Source organism: Octopus sinensis, linkage group LG13, assembly GCF_006345805.1.
Source record: "Octopus sinensis linkage group LG13, ASM634580v1, whole genome shotgun sequence".
In the NCBI taxonomy this organism is placed as follows: domain Eukaryota; kingdom Metazoa; phylum Mollusca; class Cephalopoda; order Octopoda; family Octopodidae; genus Octopus; species Octopus sinensis.
Window position 1 is genome coordinate 20,205,476 of NC_043009.1, and position 19,957 is coordinate 20,225,432.

At 34.8% G+C, this 19,957-nt stretch overlaps 2 protein-coding genes across 3 annotated transcripts in view; one reads left to right on the forward strand and one right to left on the reverse strand.

Annotated features, from left to right (window-relative positions):
• Positions 1 to 19, reverse strand: part of LOC115218687 (UDP-N-acetylglucosamine/UDP-glucose/GDP-mannose transporter) — an 85,860-nt gene extending 85,841 nt beyond the window's left edge. The window contains exon 1 of the mRNA XM_029788618.2: positions 1 to 19. This exon is cut by the window's left edge and continues 311 nt beyond it. The gene's annotated coding sequence lies outside the window, so the exon portion shown is untranslated.
• LOC115218688 (elongation of very long chain fatty acids protein AAEL008004) overlaps positions 1 to 17,542 on the forward strand; it is an 18,626-nt gene extending 1,084 nt beyond the window's left edge. The window contains exons 1-8 of one of the 2 annotated variants that reach the window (XM_036508194.1): positions 45 to 272; positions 6,360 to 6,443; positions 7,517 to 7,704; positions 8,842 to 8,922; positions 11,681 to 11,737; positions 13,432 to 13,537; positions 16,113 to 16,249; positions 17,099 to 17,542. In XM_036508194.1, the coding sequence (XP_036364087.1) occupies positions 6,389 to 6,443; positions 7,517 to 7,704; positions 8,842 to 8,922; positions 11,681 to 11,737; positions 13,432 to 13,537; positions 16,113 to 16,249; positions 17,099 to 17,353 (879 nt within the window). In that variant the 5' untranslated portion in view covers positions 45 to 272; positions 6,360 to 6,388 and the 3' untranslated portion in view covers positions 17,354 to 17,542. Of the gene's footprint in view, positions 1 to 44; positions 273 to 6,359; positions 6,444 to 7,516; positions 7,705 to 8,841; positions 8,923 to 11,680; positions 11,738 to 13,431; positions 13,538 to 16,112; positions 16,250 to 17,098 lie in introns of those variants that run through there. The other variant, XM_029788621.2, reaches the window with a different exon arrangement.
• Positions 17,543 to 19,957: the final 2,415 nt, after the last annotated feature.

Below are 19,957 nucleotides of genomic sequence, written 5' to 3' on the forward strand. Positions count from 1 at the left end.
AAATTGCCCAATTAGCTAGATGCGTGCGCATGCGCACTGTGTCTAGAGGCTGCGTGCGTATTACGGCCGGCCGTCTCTTTTGGCGTCGGAGCGACTTTTTTCTTTCTCTCTCCGCTCTCTCTTATATATAATAATATTGTATAATAGTAATATTATACAATATTTCTATATAATATTACCTATATATATATATGTATAGATATAAAATATTGCTGAGTTATTATTTTTTAATTGCTATTCAGAACCTCCCCTTTTTTGCGTGATTTTACTGAGTAAGTAACATTTCAAATCCATTTCATCTCCGATTTCTTCAATTAGCCTCAATTAAACCACACTAATTAGGTTTTCGCTTAATATATTAAAACACTTGCATGCAAGTGAAATATAAGTTGCTTCCAGATATTTCTATCTCCCATTATTTAATGCTTTATAGAAGCCAGTCTGTAATTCCATGCCTGTATTTTCTATTTTCTTTAATTTCAAATGAAATTACCATTATTATTATTATTATTATTATTATTATTATTATTATTATTATTATTTACCGGGTTTGAGATTCTTATAGCTTCGAAGTCTTCAATAACTTTGAAAAAAAAATTACGTTTATGATTTTCTTACTTTGGTTCAAATATTCTGCTATTTTATTCTTAATAATTCCAAATTCCATTTATTCTCCTTTCAAAGATCCAACCTGCATCCATCATATTTAATGCACGTTTTCATTAAAACAACTTTCTCTCTCTTTTTTTTATTATTATTCAAATAACTAATCTTAATGTGATTGAAAAACCTTTTTTTTTTAAGGAAGCGTGCTTTTTATAGTTTTCGTTTTTCTTCCCGGATAATATTCTCTCGCACATGGACTATTTCGCGGTTTTATATCCTCGTTGTTATTGGAGCACGAAATACTTTAAATTGTAGACTACATTTTATTTTTGCGAATAACGTTTTTTTTTTAAAACTCTTTTTATATAAAATATCACTTTCATACTCGGACGAATTCTCTTTGATGTAAAATAGTTTCACAATGTTGTAATTATATTTCTTGCAAGAGGTTGGCAAAAGTATTTCTAAATTCGAAAGTACTCAAAACTTTGTTTCCTCGATCTGGGCCCCGCCCTTCATACCAACATTTCTTATCGCACTTCTCATCTGAAGTGACTGGCTAATTCTTCTAACATTTCTTCACGAATTCATCAAACTTTAAACTCCGAAATTACTTTATTTTTTTAAATAACTGAAAACCGCAAACTGCACAAATTTTATTCGCCTTTTATTCAACACCCGTATTCAACATTTTCTTTTTGTTAGTTCTTTTTTTTTCTTCCTGACAATTTAAATATAGTACCTGTCTGACTACTTGTCTACTTTTTTTATTTCACATCTTTGGCGGTATCTAATTATGACTACTACTATTAATTCGCTCACCCTGCTACTTGATAATGTCTACCTTAGTTGTCTTTATAGTTTTTTTTAAAATTGCTATGCTTCACTGTTTTTGCGGTTATAAATATAATATGAGAGAGAGGGAGACGGAGAGAAGTCCCGTTATCTTCAAATGTTGCTAGTTTACTTAAGTCTCAACATCTTAGCAACAGCAGTGACTTCAAATTGCTTAGTGATAATCATTTAACCGCTAATTTTAGACTATTTTGGGCTCTAATACTAAATTGTATAAATGGAGACTTTACGAAATTTTGTTTTTCCAAAAGTTTTCCACCGTTTTCGGCAACTTTGGAAATATTAAAAACTTAACATCATTTCTTTCTGTTACTATCATTCGTAGAGTTACTGTAGCTTATATTCTATATGGAGATTTAATACAATCAAGTTTTCTATTTTTATTATTTTACATGAAAGTAATATAGAATTGCTACAGTGCCGGATAAAATACATTGCGGTGTTCGTTCTGAGTTCAAATCCCGCCGAAGTCAACTTGAGTTTTTTTTTTTTTTTTTTTGGTGAGGTCGAAAAAATAAGGTCCCAGTCGAAGGCAATGGATTATTGGGAACATTAGAATATTGGAGAAAATGTTTTGTTTCAGATTTGTTTGTAATAACGTTGATTGTGCCAAGAAGTGCCGATCTTTGCCGTATCTTGAACAACATCGGTGGTGAAGGGTGTGTGTGGGGGTCATGCTGTATGGGAAATTGCTGGCCCTCTATTAAAAATAACAAATCATTGCTCCGGCCTAGATTCTGGAGGAATTTTCCAGATAATGGTTCGTGGTTAACCCTAACAGACGGAGGTCTAAAGGTTTATTTGTTGTTAAAGATATATCGATTTAAGAGAGAGTTTACGCCAGTTGATTGTATCTCCGTGTCTTCTAAATAAGATTCTGTGATTCAAGTTTATGGGGGTGAAAAATGTAGTTGATTTGAGTTAACTTTAGGGTTTCATTAACACTAATAAATGTAGTTAGAGCAATGAATAAAAACCGGGTCGCTTCCTTTATTCAATGGGAACCACTTCTCTTCAGCAAGCGAGGTTTGGTGAAGGCTGCACATGGTCAAATCTTCAAATCACGCCATAAAATAAAATATTTTAAAATAGTGTGTGTGTTGGGTATCACATTGTATAACGTGCCCCCTCTCGATATAGAAAAAGAGGGAATATTTCGTACCTGGAATGTCTCTGAGATATTGGGCTAATCTACTTCACCTCACCATATTTTGCGGAGTTTTTGGAACAGTTATACATACATTGGAAGGAAAAGGATACGGAATAGTGTTAGGAGCAAATTTACAAAATTAAAATTTTGGGATAACCATCCCAAAATTTAAATTTTGTAAATCCTTTCACAGTCGTAATCTCCGTTGGATGAAAGGCAGAAATACTACAAAAAAAAAAAAAAAAAATTCCACCCGATTCTGTGCCTTTTACCTTGTCTGTATGGTTGGGGTCGCTCCATTTATTCCTCCCCATAATCTGTATCGATTGACATTTCGTATTATGACCGTAACTCCAAAAGAAAATACTAACAGAAACCGGAATACGAACTTGATTAAATTTTTTCGGACGATAATAACTTCAAATATGTGTTTATTAATGGTTTGAGTGTATGAAATATGAAATTTTATGTATAAAAATACGAGTAATATTGAGTTCAATTTGTAAAATAAAAAAAACTTGTTTTATCATCTTTATAAAAACGATCTGTCGTCACTCCTATATTGGATGAAACAATGAATCTTATATATATATATATAATGAGCCACTATTAAGTCTAATATGCAGTGTCACCATCTGTCTGTCCATCCCAGACAAGCACATCAAAGGATATTAGCTGCTAAAGTTCTATACCTAAATTCATAGACACATCGACAGGTTGTTGAGTGAATAGTGTTGAGATGTACTCAAGTTTAGCTGCCCATGTATAAAATGTATAGTATATATTGATATATATATATATATATATATATATATATATATATATATATATATATGTGTGTGTGATATATATATATAGTATATATATATATATATATATATATATATATATATATATATATATATATAGTGTATATATATATCCTATATAGGATATCTAAGTGTGTGATATACTATATATATATTATATATATATATATATATATATATATATATATATGTGTGTATATTAAATGTATATATATATATATTTATAATATATATAAAATCAGTACTACCTGGATAAAGTACTTGGTTTTAAATGAATTTGGTTAATTATATCAATCAGACACCAATAAATGCAAGTAGAATATACATCCAAGGTAATTCCTCATGTATGACAAATAGATTCAAATATTTAGAAAAAATTCAAGAAATTCGGAGTATCAGGCAACAAAAATATGAGAAAATCCCATCTTCAGTTGTAGACTTCACCATACGAAACCAGCAGTTGTTTCTGTTGTATTGACATGTTTAGAAAGAGAAAATATCATTGAAACTAATATATCTGAAAAAGGTATGTTAACGTTTTCAAGGTGATCCAAGATTAGTTGACTTTACATTTTGTGTTCAGTTCCTATCAGGGTCAGTTTTGCCTTTCATCACCTTGGGTTGATTGTGTTAGCTGAATCCCTCCCCTCAAAATTGTTGGCCCTCTGCTTTAATCAGAAACTGTTAAAATATTGCCATTTAATTTAGTTTGTCACAATTATAAAACTATTTTTCATGATGTTTGGTCTTTACCCATAAATATGATGAAAGTTCATCATACAAAGATATACTGACCGAAATCTTGCTTTACAGAATCTAGTTGAACCTGTGCTAACAACTGTCCTCTTAAGTTCAGTCTTTGACGTTTGTTATACCACTTCTGTTTGAAGCGATTTGTACTAAAGATTTTGTGCAAGGCATGAAAAAGTTTTTTATTTACTAAACTAAGGAATTGTCTATTAGCAGAAATTCTGCCAAAGGTTATTTCACTCTGATAAGGTCTAGACATTTCTTTTTTAAATCAGCTACATTAGAGAGAATAATCTCAATTTGTCTTTGAGATTGATTTTGGTGTTGGTGTAAGCTAAAGTTAAGATTTTCCAGAGCTTCAAGTTAAAGAATGACATTTCTAAATATAACCCAGCCAATGTTTGGAACTATACTAGAACCAAATTCCTTCCTAGTGTTACATTTCTGCAATGGCTTCAAGGTTTGATTTCAAATGCTTGTTGATGTTCAAGTTCTGGACTGAAAATTTCCAGGAACTGCACTGTGGCACCTCTGTGTACCATTTTATTTTTGTAGCCTGTCACGAAACAAATATTTTGGAAACTTGAATGTTTTTAATATGCCATACTGGTACATGTGTAATTCTTTACAGCAAAATGGTGTGTGGCACACATCTGTTTTAAAAATTTCTTAATATTTATTTTATAAAACTTTAAAAAGTTGGTGTGCTTTTTAACACAAAGAAGCTTCACTGCTGGAAGCAAATTGGTTTTTACTATTTAAATGAAAAACATTAATGAAAGCAATCCAAGAAAACTATGGGATGATTCATGAATGTGATGAGGGGTGGGGATCACCTGTTTTAAAATATGGAAGGGCAGATCAGATAATTTAGTCCTGTTAGATAAGGTGGGATGGTCATGGCTGGAATACGTTTGATCATTGGTCTGATTACAAGTTATTGGGATGTTTCTTATTTTTTGTTGATGTGTGTAGGTAGAGAATGTATGGGGCATTAACATAACTGGGTGGAGGTGAGGGCATTGAGATGAGGAATATGTAGGGTGGGGGAGACCGTTGGAACATGTAAATTCAGGTAACTGGGCCATTGAGATATTTAAGCACAGTGAATTAATAACTCATCAGTCTCTATCATTATGTTCTTTTATGTCTGTGGCAGTTGAAGAGTTAAATTTTTTAATTAGGGACATAGACTAATTAAATTGATATCCTGCACAGAATCTGGAACTCTTTGAACCACAGTAACAACTTACTTGGTGTTCAATCCTTAACTTTGCCAGTTGTGGAATTGTTTTAAGTTGAAAAATTCTGTGATTTAGAACAGGTTTTTTTCCTTTTTATATCAACTGATTTTAAACATGTCCAATAAATCAAAGGAGCCCCTATATGGTTGTTCATTATGCTAGAAATAAGTCAGATCACCCTCAGACCATACCTTACATTCTATAATGTTGTCTGGAAATACGTTGTCAGAAATGTAAAAGCAAAAAACAAATTTGATAGTCATGGTTGGAATGCTATTGATAATAGGTTTACTTGATCAATATCAGCTTGGGGCTAAATAAGGACTTTTGAGGTAGTTTGGTCTTTCAGGGGTCAACTAAATTGCCAGATCGAACAATCTCCAGAGTACTTGTAACTCAAGATGACCACCCTCAAACATCTACCATCTCTAGTATTCAGTCTTCCCATAGTTAAGGTGTAGACACACCCACACACTTGTCAATCAGGTTCTCACCTGACTGAATGAATGGACTTTGTGTCATAGATATGATTAAACTTCGTTGACCATTTTGACAATATTTACAATATTAAATGAAAAACTCGTGAGCCATTGCATTAGTCTTAGAACTGTGAACCTCACAGCTCTTCTATGATTTTCCCCCCAAAATTGCAGAACCCTTACCTATATTTCCCACCGCCTTAATTTTAAATTTAATTAAATAAAACATTAAATGAAGCAAAAAAAACAAAAACATTGATTTGAAATTGATAAATAGAATTTGTTAAAAAATAGATTTTATTAAATTTTATTAAAAGAAACTTGTGGAATCTTCTATGAGGTACTCTCACCTTAGAGACACTGGTTCTATTTTCATCTATTACTTGTCACTCGTTGCTATGTTCTTTGCATCTGTTATCACAGAAATTGGTTTCAGATTCTTTTATTGGAATTCTTTGATATTTAGATTCTTGAAGGCTGCAGTAAAGTTTCAAGATGTTGTGGATGACAACTGCTGCAAAAGTCTATGATGAGGTGATGCAGAAGGGAGGTATGTATTACATTGTTGCAACTATTCCAATCAAGTCCTTAAAAGAGATTAAAAAATTCTTTATTCATTGTTTTATCCAATTCGTCCTGATGTATCGAAGAGTCAGAAGTGATTTACATTTATGGCTACAGATATGTTTGTGTGGTTCACTTCACAGTTACACAGTCTTAAGTTGAGTCCCTCTGTGCTCTGTATTTTCTGCCATGGCCTTGGGTTGACCAAAGCTTTGTAAGTGAAATTTAATAAAAGGAAACTATGTGAGCCTTTCCTGTTCTTGGGTGGTGGTCTTGTTTTCCTGTTTAACAGCTCCACTTACTTCTTGGCTGAGATCCATTCAGTTGATCCCATTGAGTTTCTGATCTGAGAATAATTTTCTCTCTCCTTTCTCTCATCACTCACAGAGGCCCTGGGAAAAAGAGTAATGGATGTTGTCCCTCCCTTTTATGAACTGAGCCCTAAAATATAGGCGCAGGAGTGGCTGTGTGGTAAGTAGCTTGCTAACCAACCACATGGTTCCGGGTTCAGTCCTACTGCGTGGCATCTTGGGCAAGTGTCTTCTGCTATAGCCCCAGGCCGACCAATGCCTTGTGAGTGGATTTGGTAGATGGAAACTGAAAGAAGCCTGTCGTATATATGTATATATATATATATATATATATATATGTATATATATGTATATATATATATATATATATGTGTGTGTGTGTGTGTGTGTTTGTGTGTCTGTGTTTGTCCCCCAGCATTGTTTGACAACTGATGCTGGTGTGTTTATGTCCCGTCACTTAGCGGTTCGGCAAAAAGGACCGATAGATAGAATAGTACTGGGCTTACAAAGAATAAGTCCCGGGGTTCGAGTTGCTCGACTAAAGGCGGTGCTCCAGCATGGCCACAGTCAAATGACTGAAACAAGTAAAAGAGTAAAGAGTAGATGTGAACTTTGCCAGTCACAGCTATAGCAACCCTGAGCTGTGACTGGTATAATTTCTTGCATTTTGGGAATTCTACCAGAAGAAGATTACAAAATGGCTGTAATCCTATGGGAGTCACATGGTTAAATATGGATTATCCAACAGATCCCCGTGTTGCTGATTGGTTCATGATGTCTTCACCTGTACCTAGTTTCCTTATATGTCTGGTCTATATGGTAATTACTAAAGTTGGACCCATATTCATGGCCAACCGAAAACCCTTCGAAATTCGTAATGTCATGCTTGTTTACAACATTGCAATGGTTTTGTTATCTGCATATATATTAGAAGAGGTAAGTGTTCTAATTTGTTTCTCACCTGGCACAGGTGTGATATGTCTTTATTTAAATTATTGAATCAATCCCTTACCAACACCCTACTAAGCCATGCAACACTCAACAAAACACATGGTAGGATGTAATTTGACCAAAGTCTGGCTTAAATCACACCTCATTGATTTAAATTAAAAAAGGAAAAATGCATTGGATTGGATTCATTATGACTGGGTTGTCATGGCTGAAATACCGTATTTTAACGTGTATAAGGAACCCTTTTTTATCAAAAATTAGGTTAAAAAATGTGAGTTTCTTATATGTGGATAGTATTATAATCCCTTACGAAACCTTTTTCCCAAATTTTAAGCCCAAAAGATTAGGGGGTTCCTCACATTAAAATACAGTAATTTCAATCTGTACATCAAACTCTTCCCCCGCATCTCTAACCACCTGTCAGGCCAAGCTAAGTCTAAAGACTGGAACCCAGGTGCAGCTCCTCTGCTTGCCAGCTCTGGTTAAACCATCCAACCCATGACATCATGGAAAACGGATGATGATAATCCTTGATTGATGAGTGAGGAATGGAAGCACAGTGGCTTAGAATACATAAATATTCAAGTTTTATATCTACCCCCACCCCATTTATAATAGTATTGGAAAATTGGACACTAAATAAAATGAAAATCCTCAAATTACTGATGTTTAAGATATTTTCAGAATATTTTGTGCATAAAAATGAGGCAAATTACTGTTTTATAACTGTAGAATCCACCATAAAGAATTATTTCTTTGGGTCAGCAAAATTTTAAAAAATTCTTTTATTCCATTTGCCATTTATTGTTGTAGATGGTTAAAACGATTGTATTGTTATAGTTAAAACGTATTGTCCTAGTTACAATAGCAATTAGAAACAAATTTGTATTATTAATTTATTGCTGTTTTTTAATGAACCACTGGGTGTTTTGGGACAGCAACACTTGTCCATACACTCTCTCTGTCTTGCTCAACCATCTCTCACCAAGTGAAATATTTTACTTCAGACTCCTATCTTGAACCGTTCACTTTCACAAATATATTCACCAACATCAAATTCACTTTTCCAATCATTTTATTCTCAAACCTACTTAATTGTGAATGCTTGTTTTAATATTTTAGTTCATATCGTCTGGCTGGTTTGCTGGTTACAGTATACGATGTCAACCAGTTGACTATTCTCGATCTACACAAGCCATGAGGGTGAGTTACTCTTCAAAATTTCATTTTCTATAAATAATGGTTTCGAATTTTGTCACAAGGGCAACAATTTTGGGGGACGGGATGAGTTGATTACATCGACCCCTAGTGTTCAAGTGGTACTTATTTTAGTGACCCCCAAAGAATGTAAGGTAAAGTTGACCTTGGTGGAATTTGAACTCAGAACGTAGTGACAGGTGAAATACCACTAAGCATTTTGTCCAGCACACTACTTTGATAATAATAATGATTTCAAATTTTTGCCACAAGGGCAGTTTGTGGGAGGGGATTACATCGACCCCAGTGTTTCACTGGTACTTAATTTATCGATCCCGAAAGGATGAAAGGCAAAGTCGACCTTAGTGGAATTTGAACTCAGAATGTAGTGACAGGCAAAATACCACTAAACATTTTGTACAGCACGCTGCTTTAATGATAATAATAATTTCTTCCCCAACTCCAAACATCTGAATTTTAAAACTAGATTTACCCTATTTTGTTATTTTTTTTTGACAAGGATTTAGAGGAATCTTCCAAGATTGATTCCATGGCCTCTGAAACTGGGAGGAAGAAAACTTGTCCCAGAATTTATAACAGATGAATCTCTTTTAAAAGTAGCCACAGTCCAGGTTGTGGTGTTACATTGGGAGGTGACTGAAATCTTAACCACTTGCGACCAGGAATGGTTGACTCGACACATGACCAAGGTACTGCTGTGAGATTGAACCCCAAATCTCATAGTTGTGAAATGAACATCTTGAGTGCATGACTGCGTACCTGCATTTAAGTAAACACTGACCTTGATCTTCTTGATTGAAATGCTACTGAAAGTTAACTTTGTTTTTCATTCTTAGGGGGTTGTTGTTTAATTCTGTCAGCTCTGAATGAGAAGACCTATGATGAAAAAGCATTCCAGCCATGACCATCCTATCTTGTAAAGTACCCTGGACCACAGCATCCAATGTATCCCTTCTAAGGTGGTGTTATTTAAGAGAGAGATTTTCCTACTACTTCTAGCAGGTTATTACCACTTAAAAAGCTCTCCCATTTGCATGTACTAGCAAAAGGGTGGGGCAGTAAGTTTAATTATTCATTCTCCATTTAAATTAATTAGCTTGTGACAATCTAAGAAATTATTTTCTTTAAAATTCATTCATGAATTTTTAAAACTATATATTGACATGTAAGTCACATGACCTTGCCAACTGTCTGTCTGACGGACTGCCGACCTTTTGTAGTGAACCCACCAGTGTTTGTCTTTTACATGTCAAGTTGGCCATTTCTGGAAATGTTGTTTCGAAATTTTGGCACAAGACCAGCAAATTCTGGGGAGGGAGTATGTTGATTACATCACCCCCTGTGTTCAACTGGTACTTATTTTATTGACTCTGAAAGGGTAAGTCACCCATGGCAGAATTTAAACTCAGAACATGAAGACAAATAAGATATCACTAAGTATTTTGCCTGGTGTGCTAACGATTCTGCCAGCTTGATGCCTTTCTGAAAATATTATCAATGTGGGAGAGCAGGTTTGCTGTGTGTATACATAAGTGCATTGTCCATGCTTGTATGGATTAGGTAGAATTTGGTAAGGTAGATTTTCTCTGGCCAGATGTCCTTCCTGTTGCCAATCCTCACCTGTTCCCAGGTGTGTCTGTGTGTGTGTGTTTATGGTATCAGTATAGATATTTGATTGTTCACATTTTGTTATCTCTGAAACTGGTCAGTGTAGAAAAAGTTGTCTGTTCAATCCCTTGGGCTCCAAAACTCTTGCATACCCAGAATCTTGTGTGAAGACAGATGTCAGTGCCACAATTTGTCTCAGTCCACCTTGGTACCATCTCTTGATGTGTGCAATGGGGTACAGTGACTTGACATCTCCCATGAATTGGATCATGGAATGCCAAGAACTTAAACTGCAACCATAAGACACACCTGACATTTCTCACCTTCTGCTGGATTGGGTAGTATTATTAGAATGTCAGTAATTTAATTTATGGAACCTGAAAAAAGTTGAAGTTGACCTCGGTCAGATTTCAACTTTGACCTCAGTGAACTGGAACAAACACTGCAAGGTATTTTGTCTGACACCTGAATAACTTTGCCAATTATTAGTATTTCTCAAGATGAGACAGCAAACTGGTAAAGTCGTTCGCACACCTGGGGGAAATGTTGTGTGGCATTTCAACTGTCTTTGTGATCTGAACTCAACTTCTGCTGAGGTTGACTTTGTCTTTCATCTTTTTTGGGGGTTGATAAAATAAGGGCCAGTTGAGTGCTGGGGTCGATGTAATCAACCATCTCTCACCTGGGAATTTGCTGGTCTGGTGCCAAAATTTGAAACCAATATTTCAACCAAGGTGACAAGGATATTTTTGTGCAACATTAACTAAAGTACTTGATATGATGCATGTCTATAAAGTTTGGAGCTACTTTTAATGTAGTGTTTTGTGAATGCTTTTGATAAATTATTGAGAACACCTAGAAGGTGCTTGTTTTCCACTCACCAAAGTGAACGAAGCTTTGGCCAGGAGGAATTGATATCATTAGAAGGCATCCAGCAATCAACGGGTGTTTCAACCCTGAACCATAACACCTTCAGCAGAGGTAGCCAAATCATTGTGCATCAGCTCCTTTTGGCTTCTATCTTAACTCTTCTTTCTTGCTCCATAATCTGCAAGAGAATATATGGAAATGAAATAACATGAAAATTAATCATAAATGGATATATTTTGATTTTCCGTTATATTTTCTCCAACAGATGGCCGCAGCCTGTTGGTGGTTCTATTTTTCTAAATTTATTGAACTTTTTGATACGGTAAGATTCCTCTTTTTATATTTCATTAACCAAAATTAGTTTCTGTTGAAAGATGGCTTGAAATTCTTGTAAATTGTATAAAAGTTTAATTCAAAATGAAATAACATTTTAGAAATATATTTCCTAAATATAATTTAAAATATTAAAAATGCCTTTTATGCCACTAGGGTTAGTTATTTCTGGTTTTACTTATTCTCTCTCAAGAACTTCTTCCATTTAAATCTTGATAGAAAAAGTCTGGGAGAAGCCTGTTTTGGCAATGTTTTAGATGAATCAAGGCTGCAACAGAAAACATCTAAGGTGCTCCACACACACTGGAAGTTTTTATGGTATCTTAAAATTTAAATTTGAAACAATTTTTTGTTTTAAAATACCAAATTTGATTTCACACTTCACTGATTCTTTAAATAAATTTTTAATTATAACAATTTTATAAATTAGGCTGTTTTTTAACCCCTGGTCAGTTCTGAGCTGATATAGAGCCATCCTCGCTTTTTTATATGTGCAGGAATCCCAGGCTCTCATTACCCAACTCCCTAAAACAATATGTGTGATTTAAAGGAAATATTGCTGCTATTTCCGGCAGGTTGTTCCCTTATTGACCTTTTTAATTTAGGTGATCAAACTTCAGACTTGTACAGTTATTGTGTTGTACCTGTTACTAAAACTTTACATATTTAGTTTGAGTGACAAAAGAGTTGGCTGTTGCCCCAAGGTTGGCTAAATTAACAGAACAGTTCAAATGGAACTCATTATTATATCTGGTGTTTTTTTACAGAAAAATATTGAGGCAGACATATGTGGTCCACTTAAACTTGTTTTGGTTAAAACAAGTTGGTCGGAATCCCTTCCCTGATAAGATACAGTTTTGCAACAAGACTTGCATTCAGCTCCGCAAAGGGCTGTTACTGTTGTTGGTCAAGGTGGTTTGATTCAACATTGCATGATATGGAACTCATTAACTACCCACCACCTTTTTGTTTTTTGTACTTATACGTAGATGTAGAAGGGCAACACCAATGGCTCTTTTCAGGATTTCCAAGACTAGAGTGAGGAAAGGTGGAAGTTCAACTCAGATCAGAGACTTGACCAAAATCCTTGCACCAGACTAGACTCTGCTAAAGATCCTAAAGGGTCAGCTAGTTGGGATTAACTGGATAACAAATCATATCACACTACCATTCTCACACACAATAATCTAACAAGAGGCACACTTCCTCTTTTAAATATCCATACCATTCCCATCAACCAAATTCCATTTCCCATTTTAACTCGAGGCTATAAATAGAAAATGACCAAGGTGCCATTCACATGAATTAGACTGAAACCATGTTACAATAAAGTAAACTTCTCACATTGACCTCCGGATGGAAACAAAAATTACCCTAGATCAGAGTTTTATATTTTGAAATCTCTCCCAAAATTTGTTAGTAAATTCAGCCAGTTGATGGCCAAGTTACAATGTCTGTTAATGTACTCTGGGCCCAGGTAACAGAGTTCAATTCTGTTGGATTTGGACACGTCTGGAATGTGTCAGGGAAGTTGGAAGGTCGGCAATGTATTTGTATCATTTGTAATCTTATCAATATAACTTGAATTTTTAATGGTAAAAACATTTGGTCTTGTGTTTGAATAAATTAATGAAAGATGGTTCCATTTGAAGATATTAAACCAAGAAAACATTTCAATTTCAGATATTCTTTATTTTGAGAAAGAAACTAAATCAAGTCTCTTTCCTTCATGTCTTCCATCATGGCATTATGCCAGTCTCATGGTGGTTTGGAGTAAAGTTTGTTCCAGGTAAATTTTTGATTTCATAAATTCTTTGTTGGTAATACTAGTAAAAACTTAATGCTTGTGAGATTTCTGTGGCATTTCAACTGTTAAGCATTGCATCTGCTATCCAAAGTGCCCTTCCATTTATTAGATGGTGATTTAAGGGAGCTTTGGCTGTTGTTTCTACAAAGTCGAATGACTATGTAAGTGGTTTACTTATTGGATGTTGCTGTTTAACCCTTGGTCAACTTTGATTGAACAAACCTTATAAAAATCCAGTTTCAGATTAGATTATCCGACAGATTACCATTGGCACAGGTGTGACTATGTGGTTAAGAAGGTTATTTGTCAAACACATAATTCTGGGTTCAATTCCACTGCATAGCACCTTGGGCAAGTGTCTTCTGCTGTTGCCTTGGGCTGACCAAAGCCTTGTGAGTGGATTTGGTAGACGGAAATTGAAAGATTACTCTGTGTGTGTGTCATCACCATTTAACATCCGTTGTCCATGCTGGCATGGGTTGGCTTGTTTAAGTAGGACCGGCAAGCTGGGAGGCTGCACCAGACTCCAGTCTGATTTGGCATGGTTTCTACAGCTGGATGCCCTTCCTAATGCCAACCACTCCGAGAGTGTAACAGGTGCTTTACATGCCACCAGCATGGGTACCATTTGCATGACACTGGTATCAATTTTACTTGGCTTGATGGGTTTTCTTCTCAAGCATGACATAATGCCAAATGGACTTGGTCATTGCTTCCAAGAGGTCCAACACTCAAAAGGTGCTTTTTATGTGGCACAGGCACGGGTGCCAGTTACGTGACACCAGCATCAGCCATGACTACGATTTCACTTGGCTTGACAGGTCTTCTCAAGCACAGCGTATCACCAAAGGCCTAGGTCACTTCTCATTGCCTCCAGGAGGCCCAACATTCGAAGATCATACTTAACCACCTCGTCCCATGTCTTCCTGCATCTACCTCTTCCACAAGTTCCCTCCTCTGTTAGAGTATGGCACTTTACACAGCTGTCCTTGTTCATACACATCACATGACCATACCAGTGCATTTGTCTCTCTTGCACACCACATCTGATGCCTCTTATGCTCAACTTTCCTCTCAAGATGCTTACTCTTTATTGAACATGCACACTAACATTGCACATCCAGCAAAGCATGCTAGCTTCATTTCTTACAAGCTTACGTATGTCCCCAGTGGTCACAGCCCATGTTTCAGTCATGTAGCATATCTGTTGGCACACAAGCATCATACAATCTGCCTTTCACTCTGAGGGAGAGGTAGGAGCTCTCTGAACTTTGCCCAGTCTAATCCTTTTCTTACAGCTATGTTCTCAGAGCATCCACTCCCACTACTAAACTGGTTGCCTAGATACTGGAAGCTATCTACTACCTCTAGCTTTCCCCACTGGCAGTTAATGGAGTCTATTTTCTGCACATTTTCAGCATTTATCATACCTGTGTAACTTCCATACACAAAAGCTATTTTCCCTGTTAGCCTTCCTTTGATATTGCTGCATCTTTTATGTGTCCAATGCTTACACTGGGTGCATTTTATGGCGTTTCTACCTATGCCTTTTCAACAGATCGAGCAGGGCCATCTACCTGAAGGGATTTGTGCTTTCCTACTTACTAAAACTTTGATTTTTGCTAGGTTAACTCTAAGGCCCTTCGATTCAAGACCTTGCTTCCACACCTGAAACCTCTCTAGTTCTGGTAGTGATTCAGCTATAAGAACAAGGTCATCAGCATAGAGGAGCTCCCAGGGACAGCCTGTCTTGAATTCCTCTGTTATTGCCAGGAGAACTATGATGAACAAGAGAGGGCTGAGCACTGATCCTTGGTGAATCCCTACTTTACCCTGAATACTTTGCTGTACTTGTTGCCAGCCTTCACCTTATTGGTAGCGTCTCTGTACATGGCTTATACAGTTCTCATTAATCACTCGTCTATCCCTAGTTTCCACATTGACCACCAGATAAGGGATTGGGAGACCCTGTCAAAAGCTTTCTCCAAATCAACAAAATCCAAGTACAGAAGTTTATATCTTTGACTAGGAATTTCTTCTGCAGCTGCCTTAACAAGAATATAACATCAGTGACGCTTCTCCCTGGCACAAAACCAAACTACATCTCGTCTACACTCTCTCCCTAATTGTGTGTATATATACACGTTGTGTGTGTATGTATGTGTTACTGTCTCTTTGCCTTCACATTGTGTGACAGTTGTAAACAAATGTTGCCATCATGCAGCTGGTATTTTTCACTGACCTTCCTTGAAAAACCTCTCTAGTTATGTAGAAATATTACTTGGAAACAGGAAGGGCATGCTGGCATAGAAAATCTGCCTCAACAAAATTCTGTCTGATCTATGCAGAGCATGGAAAAAAGACGTTAAATCACATTGACTGGAAATTTGGCTGCTATTTCTGGCAACTTGGACGACTAGACTTCATAGCTGGTTGAAACAATGTAGTTTTTCGTACTTAACTCCCTTCCCTCACTCAACAAAATTCCAGAATGAAAAAAAAATTACCCTTATTGTCAGTGTCTGTAAATTAAAACAAAATTATTTTTCTTTTCTAGGAGGTTTTGGAACTTTCCATGCGATGTTAAATTCATTTATTCACCTTGTTATGTATGTATATTACGGATTATCAGCAGCTGGACCCAATTTCAAGAAATATCTTTGGTGGAAACGGTATATGACTTCATTACAAATTGTAAGTAGTAGTTTGGTGTGGAATTTCTAAAAGTTGGATTGGTCAGGAGGAAGAAGCATCTGGTCTGTTGGCCCTGACATGCTTGGTAGGGGTCATAAGAATTGGTAGGAAAAGAGAAGAAACTAGAGAGGGAGCACATTTTAAGGGGCCAAAATATATATTGTGGAGAGTAGACTGGGTTGGGTGATGCAGTATAAGTGACAAGGGTTGGGTGGAGTGATGTGTGAAAGAAGAGTGTTTGAGTGAAGATGACGAGATTGGCCAGCTCAAAAGAAAAGGGGCCAATGTAGTTGTAGAAAAGACAGAGAATGGACACAGCATGTCCATGGGTCAGAGATTAGTATCTCCGTATTCTGATGGACTGAAATGTGTTGGTACTTCAGAGCACTAAATTTAGGCATGTGTACTCAGATATGTACTGTTACCAAATATACACAAAATTAAATATGTACATGCATATGCAACTGTTCTTGATGGTGTCCCTACACACACATAGCTAAGTACACATACATTGAAAGTTACAGATGTGTGTATTACAATGAAAGGGTGAAAAGTAAGAGAGAGTAAAGCCCAGCTTGTGTGTAGAGAATCTAGATCAGTGACATGGCTACAAACGTCTGTTGTTGACTAAAAGTCTGTAGAATCTTCCTTGTAACTACTTTGTATTGTGTCGTTAATGTTTTCCTAGCTTTAAATGTGAATCCTTCTCTGACAACAGTTTTTACTATTTTAGTAAAATGTGTGTAAAAGTATAAATTAATTAGGGCAATTAGAATCTAGCTTCCAGTTCTATAATTACCACTGACTTGTGCTTCATTTTAAGTTTTTCTTTTTCTATTTTCTTTTCAGACTCAATTCATATTTGTATTTATTCATGCCTCCCAGCTCCTGTTTATTCCTTGTAACTATCCCAAAGTATTTGCTTACTGGATAGCCCTGTATGCAGTTATTTTCCTGATCCTGTTTTCTGATTATTTCCACAAGACCTACCGATCAAAGCCAAAAGTTGCAACATGCCAAGAATCCAGGACTGGAATCTCCACACAGAAGACGTCTAATCTCAATGGTGTTGTTGGAAATAATATTGAGAAGAAATCTAAGTAGAGAACGCATGATCAGTTTTGTATGAAAGCTTTGCAGTCAATGGCTGCACACAAGTTCTATCTATTCTTAATTGAAAATTAATTTAATGTTTTAATTTGTTTATTTGAAGAATCACGAAGTAACATTGGTCCTGATGGCTTTCAGGAACAATTCTGTACAAGTATTAAAAGCAAAAATATTGTTTTGAAATTTCCATTTTAAAATTCTATTCTACTGCTGATAAAAGGACTGATTAACTTATAAATCATCAGTCTTAACTGGATGAAATTATTATTATTTTTTTTTTTGATAAAAAAAAAATTTAGATTTATACAATAGTAAGAATTTGTTAACTCTTTCGTCTGAGGAATTTAATCAAAACAAAATTATTATTTTTTAAATATTGAAACAACTTTTCTATGATCCATCACATTTGGTAAAATCTAAACATGAACTGTTTTTTATAAACTTCATATGAACATTCACTCAGCTGTTGTGAACAAATTAAGTTTCTGCTATCATCACATTATAAACTATATATATATATATATATATATATATATATATATATACATACACACATATATATATATATAAATATATATGTATATATCCTCCATTATTATTTTCTAAGTATTTTTCCAAGAAATTTCAAGCTTGTTTAGTTTTTAGAAATTGATCAATGAAAAAAATAACTTGCAGAAATTCTTGTGCAATCAGAAAATAAACTTTGATAGTTTTTTTTCCCACCTCACTTTAGAACAATTACAATGGCAGTGAAAAGATTGGATCTAAACAACAGTTATAAGTCTTTATTTTTTAATTAAAGATGTCTCCCTTACCAAACAACTGCTGTCTCTGGTCTCCATTGGCAACATTTATTCACTGCTGATCTAATAATAATGATGATGTTAAAGATATCTGACTACATCCTATTCTCTCTCTGATATTTCCCATTCTGTGACGGTCTGTTCTTTTTTCTATAAAATTATTACCAATCCTGTTTCTGATGGCAACACCTCCCATCAAAAGTAAATAATTTGCATGCAATAGTTGAAAATTAAGGACAATTAAAAATCTTGAAATAATGTCTGTAATCAAAATATTAAATTATTTAATATTTTCAAAGATTATAATCAAAATATTAAATTACTAAAATGATATTTTCCTAGTTATTAAAAAGAATTTCAGACTTAAATCTTCAAATATTTGTGAAAAAATTATTTTTTTTTGTCTTCCGTTCATTTTCAGTTTACCAAATTTTTTTTCTTCAAATATAATTTATTGAAGAAGACTTGTGAATATTATTTTAGATGACCAAAATAATTTATAATTGCCCACCTTAACTTCAAATCACTTCTGAATCTTTCACAAATTTATATTTGAAATTCTTTTATTAATTGTTTGAAATGCCAAATCTGTAATCAATCTATGATGAGTTCACTGTGACTTTTGTAAGTGGAATTTTTTGCTTTATCAGAGGAGAGCTAGATGTTCAAATTAACAAAATAAAGGAAAGTTACACTCATTGGAAATAAAATACACATCGCTTTTTGCCTCTGGGTATGTATATATATATATATATATATATATATCCATATACATATATATATATATACTTTATTTAAAGCAATAGAAAATTCAACAAAACCGTTCATCGGACAGTTTTTACTCCGTATATATACATATATATATATATATATATCTATATATATATATATATATAATATATTATATATAATAAAAAATAAATAAATAAATAAATTAGGGTATCTGAGAGATACCACTCTGCTGAAATACCACCATGCTGGTATTCCTCAGATACCCTAATTTATAGTTTTAAATAATTATTACCTTTGTATGGTATTTATTCCTATGCTGGCCACTAGATAAGATCGATATTTAAATATCGATATTATCCTTATTTATAAATGTATATATATATATATATATATAAACATTATCCACATACTTCTGACCCCGGTGCTGTACCAAAGTAGAACTCCATCAAAATATAATTATAATAAGGGTCCCATTATGGGCCCCGGTGCTGTATCATCTCCAGGTCCAGCCACTGCTGAGAGACAGTGACAGTAAGTGGGGCTGAGTGAGTGAAAGATAACTGACTGCGTCTGTAATAGTTATTCCCCCTGAAGGATGGGAAACAAAATTTAGTGCAGATGGTTGGAATGAATACCACAAGGTCTGATGCTCTAACGACTCTGCCAATTCATACACACACTGACAACGCTATGATGGAGGCAGTTAGAATGCCAAGAGCCATGAAACTGACAGTAAGTTGAGATCTAATGCTGCATTAGAGGGTCGATAAAGTACCTGGCAAGTAAGGGTGTTGATTTTGCTAACCCCCTCTTATATTTCTATATTAAAACCCATCTATTATTATAGATAAGTACTGGATGAGGATTTTGGTTGTTTCAAATCTTGGACTATTTCTGGGAAGACATAAAAAACCATCATGGAATACCATTTTATTAATTTTTTTTCTTTGAGAAAATATTGTCTTTGTTCAACTTGACATTTTAATCTCTAAAACAAGAAATTCTAAATATTTATGGGGACTCTCTAGATATATTTGGGGTCAATGTTACTATGAGTCTTACA